The sequence below is a fragment of the Phocoena sinus genome, chromosome 4 (genome assembly GCF_008692025.1).
Source record: "Phocoena sinus isolate mPhoSin1 chromosome 4, mPhoSin1.pri, whole genome shotgun sequence".
Taxonomy (NCBI): Eukaryota; Metazoa; Chordata; class Mammalia; order Artiodactyla; family Phocoenidae; genus Phocoena; species Phocoena sinus.
In genome coordinates, this window is record NC_045766.1 from 23,534,117 (window position 1) to 23,549,619 (window position 15,503).

Here is a 15,503-nt window from a genome sequence, read left to right on the forward strand (position 1 = left end):
AAAAAAAAAAAAAAAAAAAAAGAGATGGAAACAGGCCCTCGAAGGGGAGCTCGAATCCTTGGTGTGGCTGGAGCACAAGGTTATCAGGACACAGAGAATGGGGCTGAAAAGAAGGCATTTTCCTGTTCCTCCAAAGAGGTGAAAGGAAAGAGTCTCTTTTTCTGTGAGAAGTGATGTGATATGTGCTCAAGTTAAACAAAGTATGAAAACGCTTCTTTGTGAGTTAGCTAATACATGTCGATATAGAAAAAATGTTCATATGAGAATTTTAGAAATGGGTCTTTGGAATGATTGTTTATTGGAGGATATTAAAAATGTCATTATTTGTCTCTTTGCTCATTTGTTGAATAAACAATAGACTGAAATAGACCAAAGGGTCTATATTAAAAAGTAAGTTTCCTCCCACCTCTGATCCCCAGCATCTTGCATTTCCTTTCCTGATGGCGAGCACAGTGGCCAGTGTTTAAAGAACTGTATATATGCATAACAAGCATTTTGTATTAGTTATCTACTGTTGTGTAACAATTTATACCAGAACTTAGTGGCTTAAAACAACAAACGTTTATTATCTCACATTTTCTGTGATCAGGAGTCCAGTGGCCTAGCTGCGCCCTCAGACTCAGGGTGTGTCACAAGGATGTCATCAAGCTGTCAGCTGGGAAGGCAGTCACCTCATAGCTCCACCCCGGAACATCTGCTGTCAAGTTCGCTCAAGGCCTTGTTGGCAGGATTTAGTTCCTCACAGGTTGTTGGGCTGATGGACTCATTTCTTCGCTGGCTTTTGGCCTGAGGCCTCCCTCAGCTTCATGCCCCGTGGGCCTCTCCACTGGGCCCCTCAGAGCATGGCAGCTGACTTCATCTGAGCCAACAGTTGAGAAGAGCTAGAAAAGTCAAGGAAGACAAGAAACCAAAGTTTTTTTAACCGAATCTCAGAAGTGACGTCCTCTCACCCTTGCTGTGTTCTGTTCATTAGAAGCACGTCACTAGGTTGAACCCATACTCAAGGGGAGGGGATTACACAGGGCATGGTTACCAGGGGCTGGAGAGCATTGGAGGTCATCTTAGAAGCTGCCTGGCTCACATGTGTACATATTTCTATCTATTGATGGCTTTTTTTTTTTAAGCATAAAGTTTCCTACCTTGCTTTTGTCATGTAGCCGTGTATTTTGGAGCAATTTCCAAGTCAGTGTATAAAGATCTTCTTGGCATAGCATTTTGGCCCTGCACCACACTGAACATTCTATGGATGTGCTAGAACTTATGAAACAGTCCCTTAGTGATGGACGGTCAGGGCATTTTTACACTTGATCTTAGCCAAAAGGCCGAGAAGCGATTGGTCAGGGCATTTTTGATGTTTTGCTGCACATATTCTTTTCTGGAGTGAGAAAGCATCTAGGAGGAAAATTCATTCTTACAAGTGGAATTGCTGGGTCAAAGGGTATGTTCACTTCACATTTTAGTAACTATGGCCAAATGGCCATCCAAACCCCAAAGCAGAAGAATTGTCTACTTCTCCACAGCTTCTTGAGGCATTTTTTTGCCACAAGTTTTAATGAAAAGAGAAAAGGGAAATCACAGGAGAAAAACTAGAAACCAAAGTCTAATAAGTGAGACAAATTGGAGTCATTCATTTTTAGTCACAAAAGGTGGAACACTATTTGTTTACTTTGATTTGGATTTACCAGGGTATTTTCCTAGTGTAATATACAAACAAGAGCAAGGACTCTTGAGTTGAGGTCCCAGTGTACCTGTTGATCATTTCTGGCTCTCGTCACTATAATCTTAGATAATGCTTCCCTCTCTGAGGTTTGTGTGGGTCGCTAACAGCATTCAACAGTTAGCTTCTCAGATTCCAGCTGCATCTGTGGACACGGCACTCATGAATATCGAATCAAGTATATAATGAGTAATTATTTACTTTGGAAACTTTACAGCTTTGGCTGTTTTGTCTTCTCTATGGATGTTTCAAGCATTTGAAAGACAGGGAATGTTGGGGTAAAAGAAGTCTTAGAACCCAGATATAGCTCTCCTCCAACTGCCTTAAAAATTCTGGAACCCTTTCTACAATCAGCTTCTGTCTGTGTATTTTCATAGAGAAGTACTTATTTCATTAAGGTAGATTGTTCCACTGGTAAACAGTTCTAGAGGTTAAAACGTATTTTGTACATTGAGTTGAAATCAGAAATTTGTTTGTTTTGTGCCTCCATCCAGTGCTTCCTCATCTGTCTTAGGGAGAAACAAGGAAAAAGTCTTTGTTCCTCAGCTCCCGTAGCTTCCTTCAGTCTGCTCTCCTCCAGGCCAATGACTTTATTTTGTATCATTCCTTCTTCCCAGGAGTTGATTTGCAGAGGCACCACCACAATGATCCCTCTACTCTGAACACACTCCTATTCTAAGGTTCAAAAAGATGTCAAGCATGAGGGCACCCACACTGCCAGTTTTTCTGCTGATCCCCACTTGATAGTAGGTATACTTTTAAGACCACTGATTGCTGGTATGTAAAAATGACAAAGAGCTGTTGTGAATTCAAGAATGCTCTGACAGTGTCCATAGCAGCATTATTCACAACAGCCGAAAGCTGGAAGCAACCTAAATGTTTATTGATGGATAAACAGCTAAACAAACTGTGCTATAGACATACAATGGAATATTATTCAGCCTTAAAATGGAAGGAAATTCTGACACGTGCTACATCATAGCTACATTATAGGAGACATTATGCTAAGTGAAATAAGTGAGTCACAAAGGAACCAATACTGTTTGATTTCACTTATATGAGATATACAGAGTAGTCAAATTTATAGAGACAGAAAATAGAATGGTGGTTTCCTGGTGCCGGGTTGGGGGCAGGGGGTGGGGGGAGGGGAGATGGGAAGTTAGTGTCGAATGGGTACAGAGTTTCAGCTGGGGAAGATGAAGAAACTCTGGAGTTGGATGAAAGTTTGCACAACAGTATGAATGGATTTAATGCCACTACGCTGCCCCCTTAAAATGGTTAAAATGGCAAATTGTATGTTATGTGTATTTTACCACAGTAAACCAAATTGTATCCTAGCAGTCACAGCAGCATCTCCAAACATTTGAAAAACAAATTGTATATGTGCTGGAGACCTATTATTCATACACTCTACAGTTAGTTTTGGCCCCTCAGCCCCACACCTGACATGAAATCTTCATTCGATCACACTGTAAGCCTCTGGGAGCCATTTGTACTACGTGGCCCTATTTCCCTGGGCGCGGCTGATTAGACCAAGAATGAGCAGCTGATCTGAGCTGGACTGTTCAGAAACTCACGGCTGTGATTTTGGAATTTGGTTTCAGGAACTTTTTGTTAGTCTCTGTGTAGGGTGAGGGGATATATGTTTGGGAGCTACAAGGTAGCCATCTTCCATGTTCATTTATTATTTATTCAACAAATGTTTATTGTTTGCTTAGGGGTGCTGGGCACAGTAATAAGTTCTGGGATTCAGCCCTGTCCCTGTCCTCCTCAAGATACAGAGCAAGCCAGACTGAAAAGATATTACCTCTAATGTCATCTATAATATGTTTGTTATCTCTAAGATTTTGTGAACTCTTCCTTCCTCAATGAGCAACACAATATACCATCGTTTTATCATATTTAACTTCCCCCTCTACATTATTTTGTTAGCACTTTATTTTTTTTTTCAGCACTGGAGCTAGCACAACTGCTCAATGAAAGCTTTGTTGACAATGACAGGACACTAGGAAGATTTTTTTTTTTTTTTTTTTTTGCTGTACGCGGGCCTCTCACCGTTGTGGCCTCTCCTGTTGCGGAGCACAGGCTCCAGACGCGCAGGCTCAGCGGCCGTGGCTCACGGGCCCAGCCGCTCCGCGGCATGTGGGATCTTCCCGGACCGGGGCACGAACCCGTGTCCCCTGCATCGGCAGGCGGACTCTCAACCACTGTGCCACCAGTGAAGCCCACTCGGAAGATTTTTAATTGACAAGAGTACCAGGACCACTCACAGAAGTTGTGTGTGTGTTCACAAGATCTACAAAGGATGGTGGGTGTTTTTATTCACCAGCTGCAGCAGTGCTACCACGTGGCAAAATAGTAAATGATGTTTGTAGTCCGTTGAGCCTGTCTGTAGAAATCACACAATTCTTGTTTTTTCTTTTTCCTTTGGGCCACTCTGCCTGGCTTGTGAGATCTCAGTTCCCCGACAGGGATTGAACCCGGGCTTCCGCAGTGGACGTGCTGAGTCCTAACCACTAGACTACCAGGGAACTCCCGAAATGACACAATTCTTGAAAAGAGTTTTTTAAATTGAGGATGAGAGGAGATTCGTATTATTTCAAACTTTGCACAGGAAGGGAGACTTTTCAGTCTGTTTAAAATGAGCAAAATTTGCATTTTCCTAAAATGAGATAACATTGTGCTAAGGTCTCCATCCTGCTCTCTGAGAGCCTCTAGTAATTCCTAGGAGTTAGCCCCAGAGGTGACCTCTTAAAAGAGGAGGACAGATACCCCCAAAAGTTCTACAGATTCTTTGACGAGGCCTTCCCTGACTCCTCTTACGCAGCACCAGTCTTCTGTGTTCCCAAAAAACCACCTCTGCTGTGGATTTCATTCATTAGCAAATAGTCATTGAGTGCCTGCATGGTGCTTGCTCTGTTTCAGGCACTGCAGACACAGCAGTAAACAAACTGGACCAAAATTTCAATCTTATTACACTTGTTGTGACACATCTGTCTCCTTTATGCCCTGTAGGTCCTCTGACAACAGGGATCTGTCTCATGCCATTTCACTGGAACCATACCTTCTACCCCTTTAATTCCCCAATAACAATTTCAGAGCTCAGTTGCTTTGAGAAGACTGTATTTATTAGGACCATTCCCATGTTAGTGTTCTGGTCAGATCAAAGCTGTGCCTGCCAGCTTTCTTCTAAGATGAAGAAAGTTCGTTTTAGATCCTGTGGTAGGCTGAGTAATAGCCCTCCAGAGATGTCCACACCCTGATCCCCAGAAACTCCAGATACTTTAATTTACATGGCAAAGGGGCTTTGTGGACGTGATTAAGTTAAGGTTTTTGAGATGGGAAATTATCCTGGATTGCTGTGGAGGACCCAGTGTAATCATGAAGGACCTTAAAAGAGGGAGGTGGCAGACTTGGAGAGAAGATTATAAGTTTGAAACAGAGGTCAGAGAAGAGAGAGGATGCTATGCTATTGGCTTTGAGGATGGAGAAGGGGCCACAAGCCAGGGAGTGTAGGTGAACTCTAGAGGCTGGAAAAGGTAAGGAAATGGATTCTCCTCTAGAGCCTCCAAAATGAACACAGGCCTGCTGGCACATTTTACACTTCTGACCTACAGAACTATAAGATAATACATTTGTGTTGCTATAAGCTGCTAACTTTGAGGTAATTGTTCTGACAGCAACAGGAAGTTAATAGAGATTTCTGCCCGTCCTCCCTCTAATGAGCAGGACATTTCTACTCTGTTCCCTTATTTTCCCAAGTCATGGAGGTGTCCTGGGGTTTCTTAACACAAGCCTGTAATAGTGTTTCTGTCATAGGGTTGTCTGACCATTGGCAGTCTTTGGAATATCCTCAGGGTCCCCAGGTTTTCTATGAGAATTAAAAATTCTGTATTTTCAGTTCCATGCTTTGCTAAAAAATTAATATATAATTAATATATATTAATTAATAATTCAACTTACAACCCCAAAGTCAGCCTCATCCTTGTAAGAACACTAAAAGCATTCTCATCAAAGTCAGGAACAAGACAGGGATATCCATCAGTGCCATTCTTACTTATTGTTATGCTGGATGCACTGGCTAATGTTATTACACAAAAGATAGAAAAAAAAAAGTGGGACGAGAAGAGGTAAACTTACACTTATTTGCCAATGAAATGAAAGTCCAAAAGAAAATGTGAAAAACTATACAAACAATAAAAGAATTCAGCAAAGTGGTAGGTACAACATTCATTCATAGTAATCAACATATAAAATTACCTAGGACACATATAAATAATGGAAAAACATCCTATTTGCAGTAACAAAAAATTAAAAAAACTAAGAATTAGGGTAACAAGAAATGTGCAAAGTCAATACAAAGGAAGCAGAACAAAACTTGGAAAAGGAGAAAAGTATGCCATGTTCCTTAAGAGAAAGACTTACCATGATAGCACTGTGAAAAGAGAGTCTTATGTGCTTAAGACCACTGCAGCTGGGCTTCTGTTGTTGGCAACCAAATGAAATTGATCAGAGAAATAGTCTTATTTTCTCTCCATAACTTTATTCTCCACCTAGCCTTTATATTATCTGGTGGTCCAAGCCAAGCCCACCTTTGGACTGCCAGGCCATGGCAAGTGAGTTCTCCCTAGGAGATGTTGCCCTCTGCTCGTTGTTGTGACTTGCGCTGGGCACCTTCAGTCCTCCTTTGTCACACACACACACAAACTTAGAAACACACATTTCCACAATACCCTATCTGGACCATCCTAGGTTTTACTCTATTGTTGATACAATAATTGTTACACAGTAAGGGTAATCTCCCCAGGATCAAAGCTAAAATAGCAATTTTTATTATCGTCAACATGTTACCAGACCATTCTTGGGCTATATGCTTTCTGACACTGTTTTGTTTTTTGTTTTTTTTTGCGGTACACAGGTCTCTCACTGTTGTGGCCTCTCCCATTGCGGAGCACAGGCTCCGGGGGCGCAGGCTCCGGGGGCGCAGGCTCAGCTGCCATGGCTCACGGGCCCAGCTGCTCCGTGGCATGTGGGATCTTCCCGGACCGGGGCACGAACCCGCGTCCCCTGCATCGGCAGACGGACTCTCAACCACTGCGCCACCAGGGAAGCCCCTGACACTGTTTTTCATATACTTCTTACCTCCTTACATCCTGGGCATTGTAGTTAAAAAAAATTCCACTGCTAATTACTATTGTCAAAGGAATTCTATATATCATCAATAAGTACATTTTTTTGCTGGGCGGGGAGAAAAGGGAGAAGCTGTTATTGCCACTGAAATTTTACTTGTCAGGGTAGCATTGGGGGGTGGGGCAGGCGATCAGGTTAATCAGAAAGAATCTTCCAGTCCACACAGACCACACCCTCCTTGGAGGCTCTTACCTATCCCTAGAAGCGGCTAGGATCTCTCAGCAGATAAGCTAAGTTGGATTTTTACCTCTCCCTTCCTCCCTTTTATCTGCTTTCTGCAGAACCTGGCACATGCTAGAAATTCAGTAACTGCCAAATGAACAAATGGATGGGATTGTCCTTTCACCAACCTATATCCTGAAGCCTAAAGAGCAGGGAGAGCTGCTTAAACATTCTCTAGAAAGAAAGTGCCACCAAGTAGGAGCGGTTCACTGGCACAATAGAGGAGATGTTAGCCTTAGGGCAATCATTTTTAAGGTCTCTACCTTTCACTGCGTGTACTGTGAAATGCTGCTATTGTTGCAGCCTCTCCACTCCATCTTTCCCTCCCCCCCTTAATTTAAAAGAAATTAAAACATTTTGGGAGGCCCTTAAAAGTAAATGGGCCCTAGGCACTGCGCCTTCTGTGCCTAACGGGTAAGTCTGTTCTTGGTGCTGGGGGACTGATTATTAAATATTTTGATCATTACCCCTGCTGAGACTTACACGGTACATGAGAAGTAGATAACTCATAGGCCTACAAGCCTGTGTGGGGCACTTGTCCACCGTGTGTGGCGAAGCCCTGGACCCCCTTCCCAAGAGCTCCCTGTGGCTCACCTCCACCGGATTGTTCCCAGACTTGCCCATTTTTCAAGAAAAACTGGAAATCCTGAGTAGAAAAACATCAAGTCTCCCAATTAAAAAAATGATCAAAATTCAAAGAAAAAACCCTCCCTGCTTGAGCCAAACAAAACACCTCTGAGGACTGCATCTGGCACTACTTTGTAATCTCAGTCAGATGTAGCTTTGGGGAGAACCCTTGCAAACAGATGACAGGTGTAGGACTAGAGAACCAACACGCCAGGAAGAGAAGAATGGTATGGGTTCAGCGTGATTGTAAAAAAGTAATACTAATTGCAGTAAATTGTATGATTTTTCTTACTCTTCATGTGTAGTCACTTGGCAATAATAATTGTGAATCTAATTAAAAATTTCAGGTTCTGTAAACTTCCATTCATATTCATATTCATGCCCTTTCATCCTCCTTGATTTGTGGCTTGAGTAACAGGGCCACAACTTAACATGTACCTATTGAGGAGAACTCTGCTCTGAATCGTGATTGTGAGTTTTTAAGAGTGTACTTAATTAGGCCTTAATAAAAGCCTATGTACCATTTCTAGTCAGGTCATATTTGTTTGACTTCCTTTGGGGCTTTACTGTATGAAAAAGAAGAGACAGAAGAAGTCTATGTTCCTTTATGTTCAAGTCTTTAGGAGTAAACATTTAATAAAAATGATTTTTATGTGAAGTAGGACTTTAGGGATCTAAATGAAAAGTATGTATATATTCACTTTACAGTGACAAAGTCAGCCTGCAGCATTGCCAGAACATGACTAGGCACGGCCAAGCCCACAATTCTCCCTTCATCTCAGCTGATGATTTCATTTTCTAATCCTAGATTGTAAACAGACAATGAAGATCTGGTGCGATGAGCATCTTGAGTGCGAAACAGGTTCCTATGGTAACAGAAGCAGAGTCTCTTTCTTAGGCTTGGTAGGGGAGGGAGGTCTGTAAGTCTTCCTGGAGGAAGGGATATCTTCAATAAGAGTATAAAAAGAAATCGATTAGCCTTCAATTAGCAGTCAGGACAAGGGTAGGGGGGAGAAGCCCAGAAGTGAAAAAAGCTGGGCTCAAAAATAAATTCAGCAGGACTGGAGATTCTAAAGCATCATTCCATTTCAAGTATAGCACTTGTTACTTTCTGACCATTCCTTGTTTGCTTATTTGTTTACTGTCTGTTCTTCTACCCCCATCCCCTCACACAGAACAGGAGCCCTACCTGGCCTGCTGATTCCTCAGCCTGGCACATACGACTGTTAGTCTTTCCATGTGTCAGATCCAGCTTCCCTCATCACCACGCCAACCTCCCCTCCCTCTCCCCCCCAACACCATCCAACAGACAAAATTCTACTTCCTCAGAGTTGGCTCAAATGCATCCTTCTCTGTGAAACCTCCCCCCAACACTTTGCCCAACCCCTACCTTTAGAATTAATTCTTTCAGGGTTCCCACAGCTAATGACCCTTCCTTGCAGCATAAATTGAATTCTACAGCGTTAGTTAGTTTGCTGTTCCCTTCTCTCCCCTATTCCTCATTAAATCTTTTTTTTTGCTCCTCATTAAATCTTAAATCATATGAAGATAATGTGTTTCAGGCATCTCTGTAAGCCTCTCAACATTTCGTGCAGGCTTTTACACACAAAACGGGCTCAAAAATATTTTGAATAAATGAATTCAGGAGAAGGTCATGAACCCTTCTTCCTCCCTTACCCCAGTGATCAGAGCAACCTCTTAAAATCTGACCACATCACAGCCCTACTTAACTGTGTTGAGGGCCGCTCTTCATCCTTGGAATAGAATTCTAATTCCCTAAGCACACTGGTTACCTCAGGGCTCTGTGTGAGCTTGCTCCCAACCACTTCTCCAGCCACGTCGATTCCCAAAACCTGGTCTAATAAAATGGGACTGCTTAACGTGACTGGGCTGTCCTGATTCATGCCACCAGGCTTTTATTTCAACGACTCCCTCTGCTTGGAAAGCCCTTTCCATTTTCCTTGCCTGGTTTGGCTCAGGAATGACCTCAAGCAAGCTTTCCTTCTTTGACTATAGATCCTATTAAGAATTTAAAAAACCAAAACCCAAAAAGCTAAGTACAGAAAGGTTTATGGCGCTCCCCTCCATTTATGTGATTAAAAATGAAAAAACCGTAAAATGTAATTCTTAAATGACACACAACTTACATGGATGCTAGACTTAGAATACCATCTGTTTATGATTTTTCTTTCATTCACCCTCTCTCTGCATGTAGCCGTTTTGACCCAGAGTCTATCCGATAACCCCACTGCCGGAATCTCAGGTTGGGTCAAAAGCTTCCCTCCTCCGCTTCCGGACACCACCCTATTTTAAATTAACTTGAACAGACTGCAAGTTTGCCTTTCCCACTAGGGTGTGAGCGACAGAGGTGGCGCGAACACCATCTCTGTCCACGGAGCGCCGGACCCCGGTCGGCTCCAGATTTATTTTCTGAGTTGAAGTAAAGGCTCCTCCCCAGCTGACGACACATTTCTTCTTTAAGAAGACTTTCCCTCCTCGCCCAGCAAGTGCAACTGGATCGCACCTACCAAGGGTTGGTGCTGGAAAAAGAGTGAACTATCGACCGGCCCTGAAAGCCTGGACGAGAAGATTCTCTAAATTCTCGGGCCCAATAACGCGACACGCCACAGAGACGCCCCCAAATATTCAGCGGAATGGGCGGGCCCGGGAAATGACCAACACCGAAGTCACGTGGCGAAGCTCCTCTTGAATTTCGCCAAGTCGGCAGTCGACTATTCGGCCTTGCACGCGCCTCAGGCGGGCTCCGCTGAGATCGAGTCTTTCGGCGCTCGACTCGCCCGCGCTGCTGCCGCTGCCGAAGGAGGGGCAAAGCTCAAGATGGCGGACAAAACGCCAGGCGGCTCTCAGAAGGCCAGTTCAAAGGTAATTTCTTAGAGAACTTAGTAAGTCAGTGAGTGTATCACTGTCGTCTGGGGACTACAGACGCTTCTGGCCAGAGAGAGGAGATTGGGGTGGGGGTCCGCGTTCTGGTCGCGATGGTAGGCCGGGCGCAGACGCACCGTGGTGCGCAGGTTGAGAGGCCTGGTATCTCCCCTTAGTCCCAGCCTGGATTCGGCTCGAGACTGGCGGGCCCAGGGCGGGTGGCGTGAGTAGTTCGGCCCCCGCTTAGAACTGGAGTGAAATCAGTGATTTAGACTGAGGTCTGAAATCGGGAAAACGCGCCCCTGTATTTCAGCTTACTGAGCTCTGAGGCCGCGGGACAGAGCCTGGGAGAGGCGGGAATCGCTTCCCGGTGCTTAAGTGTCTGCCTCTGTTTCCTCGGCTCTTTGGGTTTGGTTCTCGCACGCTTTCGGCCTCGCTCAATATCCTTCACGTCCTCCAGGGAATAAATAATCTCTAGGGCCGCAAATTGTGAGGGGAGGACCAATAGTGGAAGGAAGCGGGGTGGGAAGTGCAGTTCTCCTTTGCGGTGATGCCTCGCCAAGGTTAATGCTACGCTCTACACGTGGTCTTAGCTCACATAAGAGGAAGTGTAAAATGAGCCCTTCTTTGGAGGGCTCGTTTTCGAGGACTCAGGGTCTTCCGCTTCTTCTGAAAGGAAAACTTTCATAGACTTGGAAGCCACCTAAGATTAGTAAATTGCTTTTGAGTTTACAGGGAACCGTGTGCACGTATTGTGAAACCACTGAGCTGTAGAAGTCATTTAGCGTTAGTTAGGTTGTGATTAGCATCAGTTCCTAAATTGCCATCCTGGACGCGTCACTTAATCGTTTGTTTGCTTTGAGTTTTTCATCTCCAACACGATATTAAAAGTACTAGTGCCCGAAGTAGTTGTTAAGCTTTTTGATGCTGATGCAAGAAGTGTAATACTTACAGGTTCTAAGGGCTTACATCTTAAAGAGTGTGTATGATAGTAAGTAGGTTATGAGGAAGTTACGTTTACGGTAGAGGGGTCTAGTCTTGTGTGTACAGTTTGTTCTGGGAAACGTAAGCTATTATACACCTGCTTTTTCAGTTTCTATTAAATCATAGTCTTTATGCCATTTGGTGAATGATGTTTATAATTAGCTCGTAATTAGTAATGGATTTACCAGAAATCTTTTAGTTATGTAGAAACTGTGGTAGAGGGCCAGTCTTGGCTGCTTTACAACCTGCGTTCACTCCTTGTTTGTTTCTCCCCTCCCCAGTACATTCATTTCTCCTTGGTGAGGAGGGGCTCACCAGGTTGGGTACATGACTGCCCGCTTCCTCAGCGGACTCTGACAAAAACAGCCCTGCTTACTATTAGGGAACTGTTACTAAAGCTAGTGCATCCGTAAAATTCATGCACAAGCCTCACTATTTTTGTTTCTACTCAAAGTAATATTTTAAGTGTCTTCTGTTTGAGGCTTTGGCTTACATTGGAAACATATTAACGTATATATATGTTCAGGCCTTCTTCTCTAGTAGTACTTCTCGCGGTTGTGACTGTGTGGCTGTTTCCTGTAAGTAAATTGTTGGATCTTCCAGTAATCTTTTTAGTTTATATTGCTTTAGATTATAATCAGTTGATGCTGTTAAGAGATTTCCTACCGATGTCTGTAAAATATCTCAGGAGGGTGCATGATGTAGTGGAGAGATTATGGATTTTGATAACAAACAAAAAGTATTTGGATTCAAATCCTGACTTGGTAATAAATTATATTTGCGATATCAAGGCAAATTGCTTAAACTTTTCAGCCTCAATTTCCTTGTTTGTAATATGGACATAATCCCTTTTCTACAGGGTTGATGTAAGGGTTAAATGAGTGAATATCTATAAAGTACATAAAAAAACTTAGTTCCTTTCCTCTCCTCTTTGTTCTTAGAGGAAGTAAAAAGTACTTACTTTTCAAAATATCAGGCTAAATTCTAATCCTGAGATTTAGAATCTGTTATCAGTTATCATAATGACTGCTCAGATTACTGCTTTCTATTTCTAACACAAGTCCAGAATTTATTGGAGAGAGTATAAGATCATTTTGGTTAATATGACAGTGTTTGGAATTTCTAGCCTTTGATCTCTGTTTTGATTTCTTCCTCTGGGGAGTGCAAATGAGTGACATATTCTACCATACAGATGGAGTAAAATATTCTTTAGTTTCATGTTCATTCTTACTCTTTGGTAGTTAAATTCCCATTGCTATGGGTAGGGATGCTTGTTAATCGTATTTCTAGACCCTGAGGAAAATGTTAATTTTTAAATGTACAAGAGGATGTAATGTACAGCATGGTGACTATAGTTAATAATACTGTACTGCATATTTGAAAGCTAAGAAGAGAGTAGATCTTAAAAGTTCTCATCACAAGAAGAAAAAACTCTGTAACTATGTTTGGTGATGGCTATTAACTAGACTTATTGTGATGAAATTTCTGCAGTGTATACAAATACTGAATCATTATGTTGTATACCCAAAACTAATAGTGTTGTATGTCATTTATACCTCAGTAAAAAAAAGTGGAGCTAATTGAGGTAATTTAAGGTATTGAGATAATTTAACAAATAAAATGTATAATAGGGTTTTTTGCTATTGACAATGGCAAAATTATTTGATGTGTCTTAATTACAAAATGAAGAGATTAAATTAGATAACCTCTACAGTTTCTTTTAGCTTTAAAAATTACATTTTAAGTTTGTATAGTCAAGTGATTTAACCTTTATGTGTAGTTGTCCCTGATGAAGAGACCCTTTATTTTCTGTGTAATTTTGCTGTACTTTTTATTTTAAAGCCTGACAAATATCGAAATTCAGTAAATGTTTTAGGAATTAGCTAAAAATTTCCTGTACATTTATTCTTGTATCACCAGACTAAAATGATGCTTTGGGGGAGAGGGGTACCATGTTGTAGCTTTGATTTTGGGAGGAGAGGCAAAGAGCCTATAATTGTTTGCTTAGAAAAATGTTTAATATATAAACTTAGAATTTAATTTATAAAAATTAATTTATTTTGATTGTAAGAGTTGTTTGCTCAGCACAATGAGGATATGAAGAGAATGTGGTATTCTCGTTCCCTCTGCAGCTCCTGTGCTGGTAGTACTACTAATATAATGGAATTGTGTGCCCTGTTATTTCACTCTGTGACAGTGCTTATTTTTTGCCATAGTGTCAAAAATTGGGTTAGAGAGGTAAATGAGCTAAGTAGGAAATAACTGCTGGCTTCCTTGGACACCCAGTGCTAAATTGGTGTGGGAACTATTTTAATTGACTGCTGATTAACAAAAGTATTTCAGTTGTACGAAATATGTATTGATATAATGAGTATCCATTCAAGGCTTATCATCCTTAGGTATATATTACTGCTTGTGTACATTTTTTTGGTAGTACCTGAAGGTATGTAAGAATTAAATATGATCAAAAACTCCAAACAAAACACAAACCTTGAAAAATTAGGCTCTCTTGTTCTCCAGTTTTAATTTAAACTGAATCTTTATTATGATATGGATGTAAGATAAGATAACCGTCTTATCTTAAAATATAAGGTGGTTAGTTTTCTGGGTGGAAGGCTGTGTTTTGGGGTGGAGAGAGGCATTAGGAACTTTTATTTTCTTGATTGGTGTCTTTTAGAAATTCGAGTATTTGTAGCACTGGTGCTCGAATATGACTATTAATATGGTTTTAAAAATTTTCTATCTTATTGGATTGAATTATTTGTTTTCTGAAAGTCTAGCTTTTTTTTTTAAAATTTTTTTATTTTTCTCTGTACGCGGGCCTCTCACTGTTGTGGCCTCTCCCTTTGCAGAGCACAGGCTCCGGACTCGCAGGCTCAGCGGCCATGGCTCAGGGGCCCAGTTGCTCCGCGGCATGTGGGATCATGTTGGGATCATGTGGGATCCTCCTGGACCGGGGCACGAACCCGTGTCCCTTGCATCGGCAGGCGGACTCTCAACCACTGCGCCACCAGGGAAGCCCTGAAAGTCTAGTTTTTATTCTCTTCTAGTTTTTATTCCTGAAGCTTTTTTTTTTTCCTAGAAAGTATAATAAATTGACAAAAAATACTCATTTGCCAGTAAGGCAAATGAGAGGAGGGCTCATTTGGTATGCAAGTTGAAGACTCATGCCTCTCTATCGCTTTTTACAAAGAACATCATTTTTGAAAAACAAAAAAAAGAGCCCAAAACTTCCTACAGGATATTAAACTCAAAAATATTAATATTACAAATAATTTGCCTCTTGTACTGTTAAGTAGCTTTAACAGTTTATTGCAGATTGGCCACATGCTAGATATTTTGCTGAAATAATTTTTTTTAAAAGCAAGATGCATTTGCCAATAGCAGTTGAGGCTATTTGGTACTGTTAGATGTCTCTTCCTTGAGCACTTAATTTTTTTCACCAGGCTTTCCTCATTTTAGATTACAGATCATTCAAAATGTACTTACAACTTTTCATGTGTTGGTAGTGTTTTGGATGTAATTTTAAGGATAATTTCAGGTTTATTATTTAACTCAATAGATTTGATGAATTTTTTTGAGAGGTAGACTTTGGTTTGTCTTATAAAGTGGTATTCAGCTAGGTAGCTGTTACTTGTTTGTGAGTGGACAGCTTAGTATGTTGATAGTGAGGAGTGCAATTTTGTTGTGTAGGTACTTGTTCCAACTTGGTACGTCAGCAAGTTTATTGAGGCTCCGTCACTTGCCAGATTTTGTTTGACTCTGAGGAAGAAAAAATTAAATAAGATGATAATCAGTTTTGGGGAACATGCTGTCTAGTGGAAAAAGAGTCAACACATGGATAGTTCAAAGCAGAGCCATCAGAAGCGTCTAAAACTTT

At 41.6% G+C, this 15,503-nt stretch overlaps 1 protein-coding gene across 1 annotated transcript in view; it reads left to right on the forward strand.

Moving 5' to 3' along the window:
• Positions 1-10,477: 10,477 nt before the first annotated feature.
• The window catches only part of U2SURP (U2 snRNP associated SURP domain containing), a 52,436-nt gene continuing 47,410 nt past the window's right edge, over positions 10,478-15,503 (forward strand). Inside the window, 1 exon segment of the mRNA XM_032630128.1 lies at positions 10,478-10,639. Within this exon segment, the coding sequence (XP_032486019.1) occupies positions 10,595-10,639 (45 nt within the window). The 5' untranslated portion in view covers positions 10,478-10,594.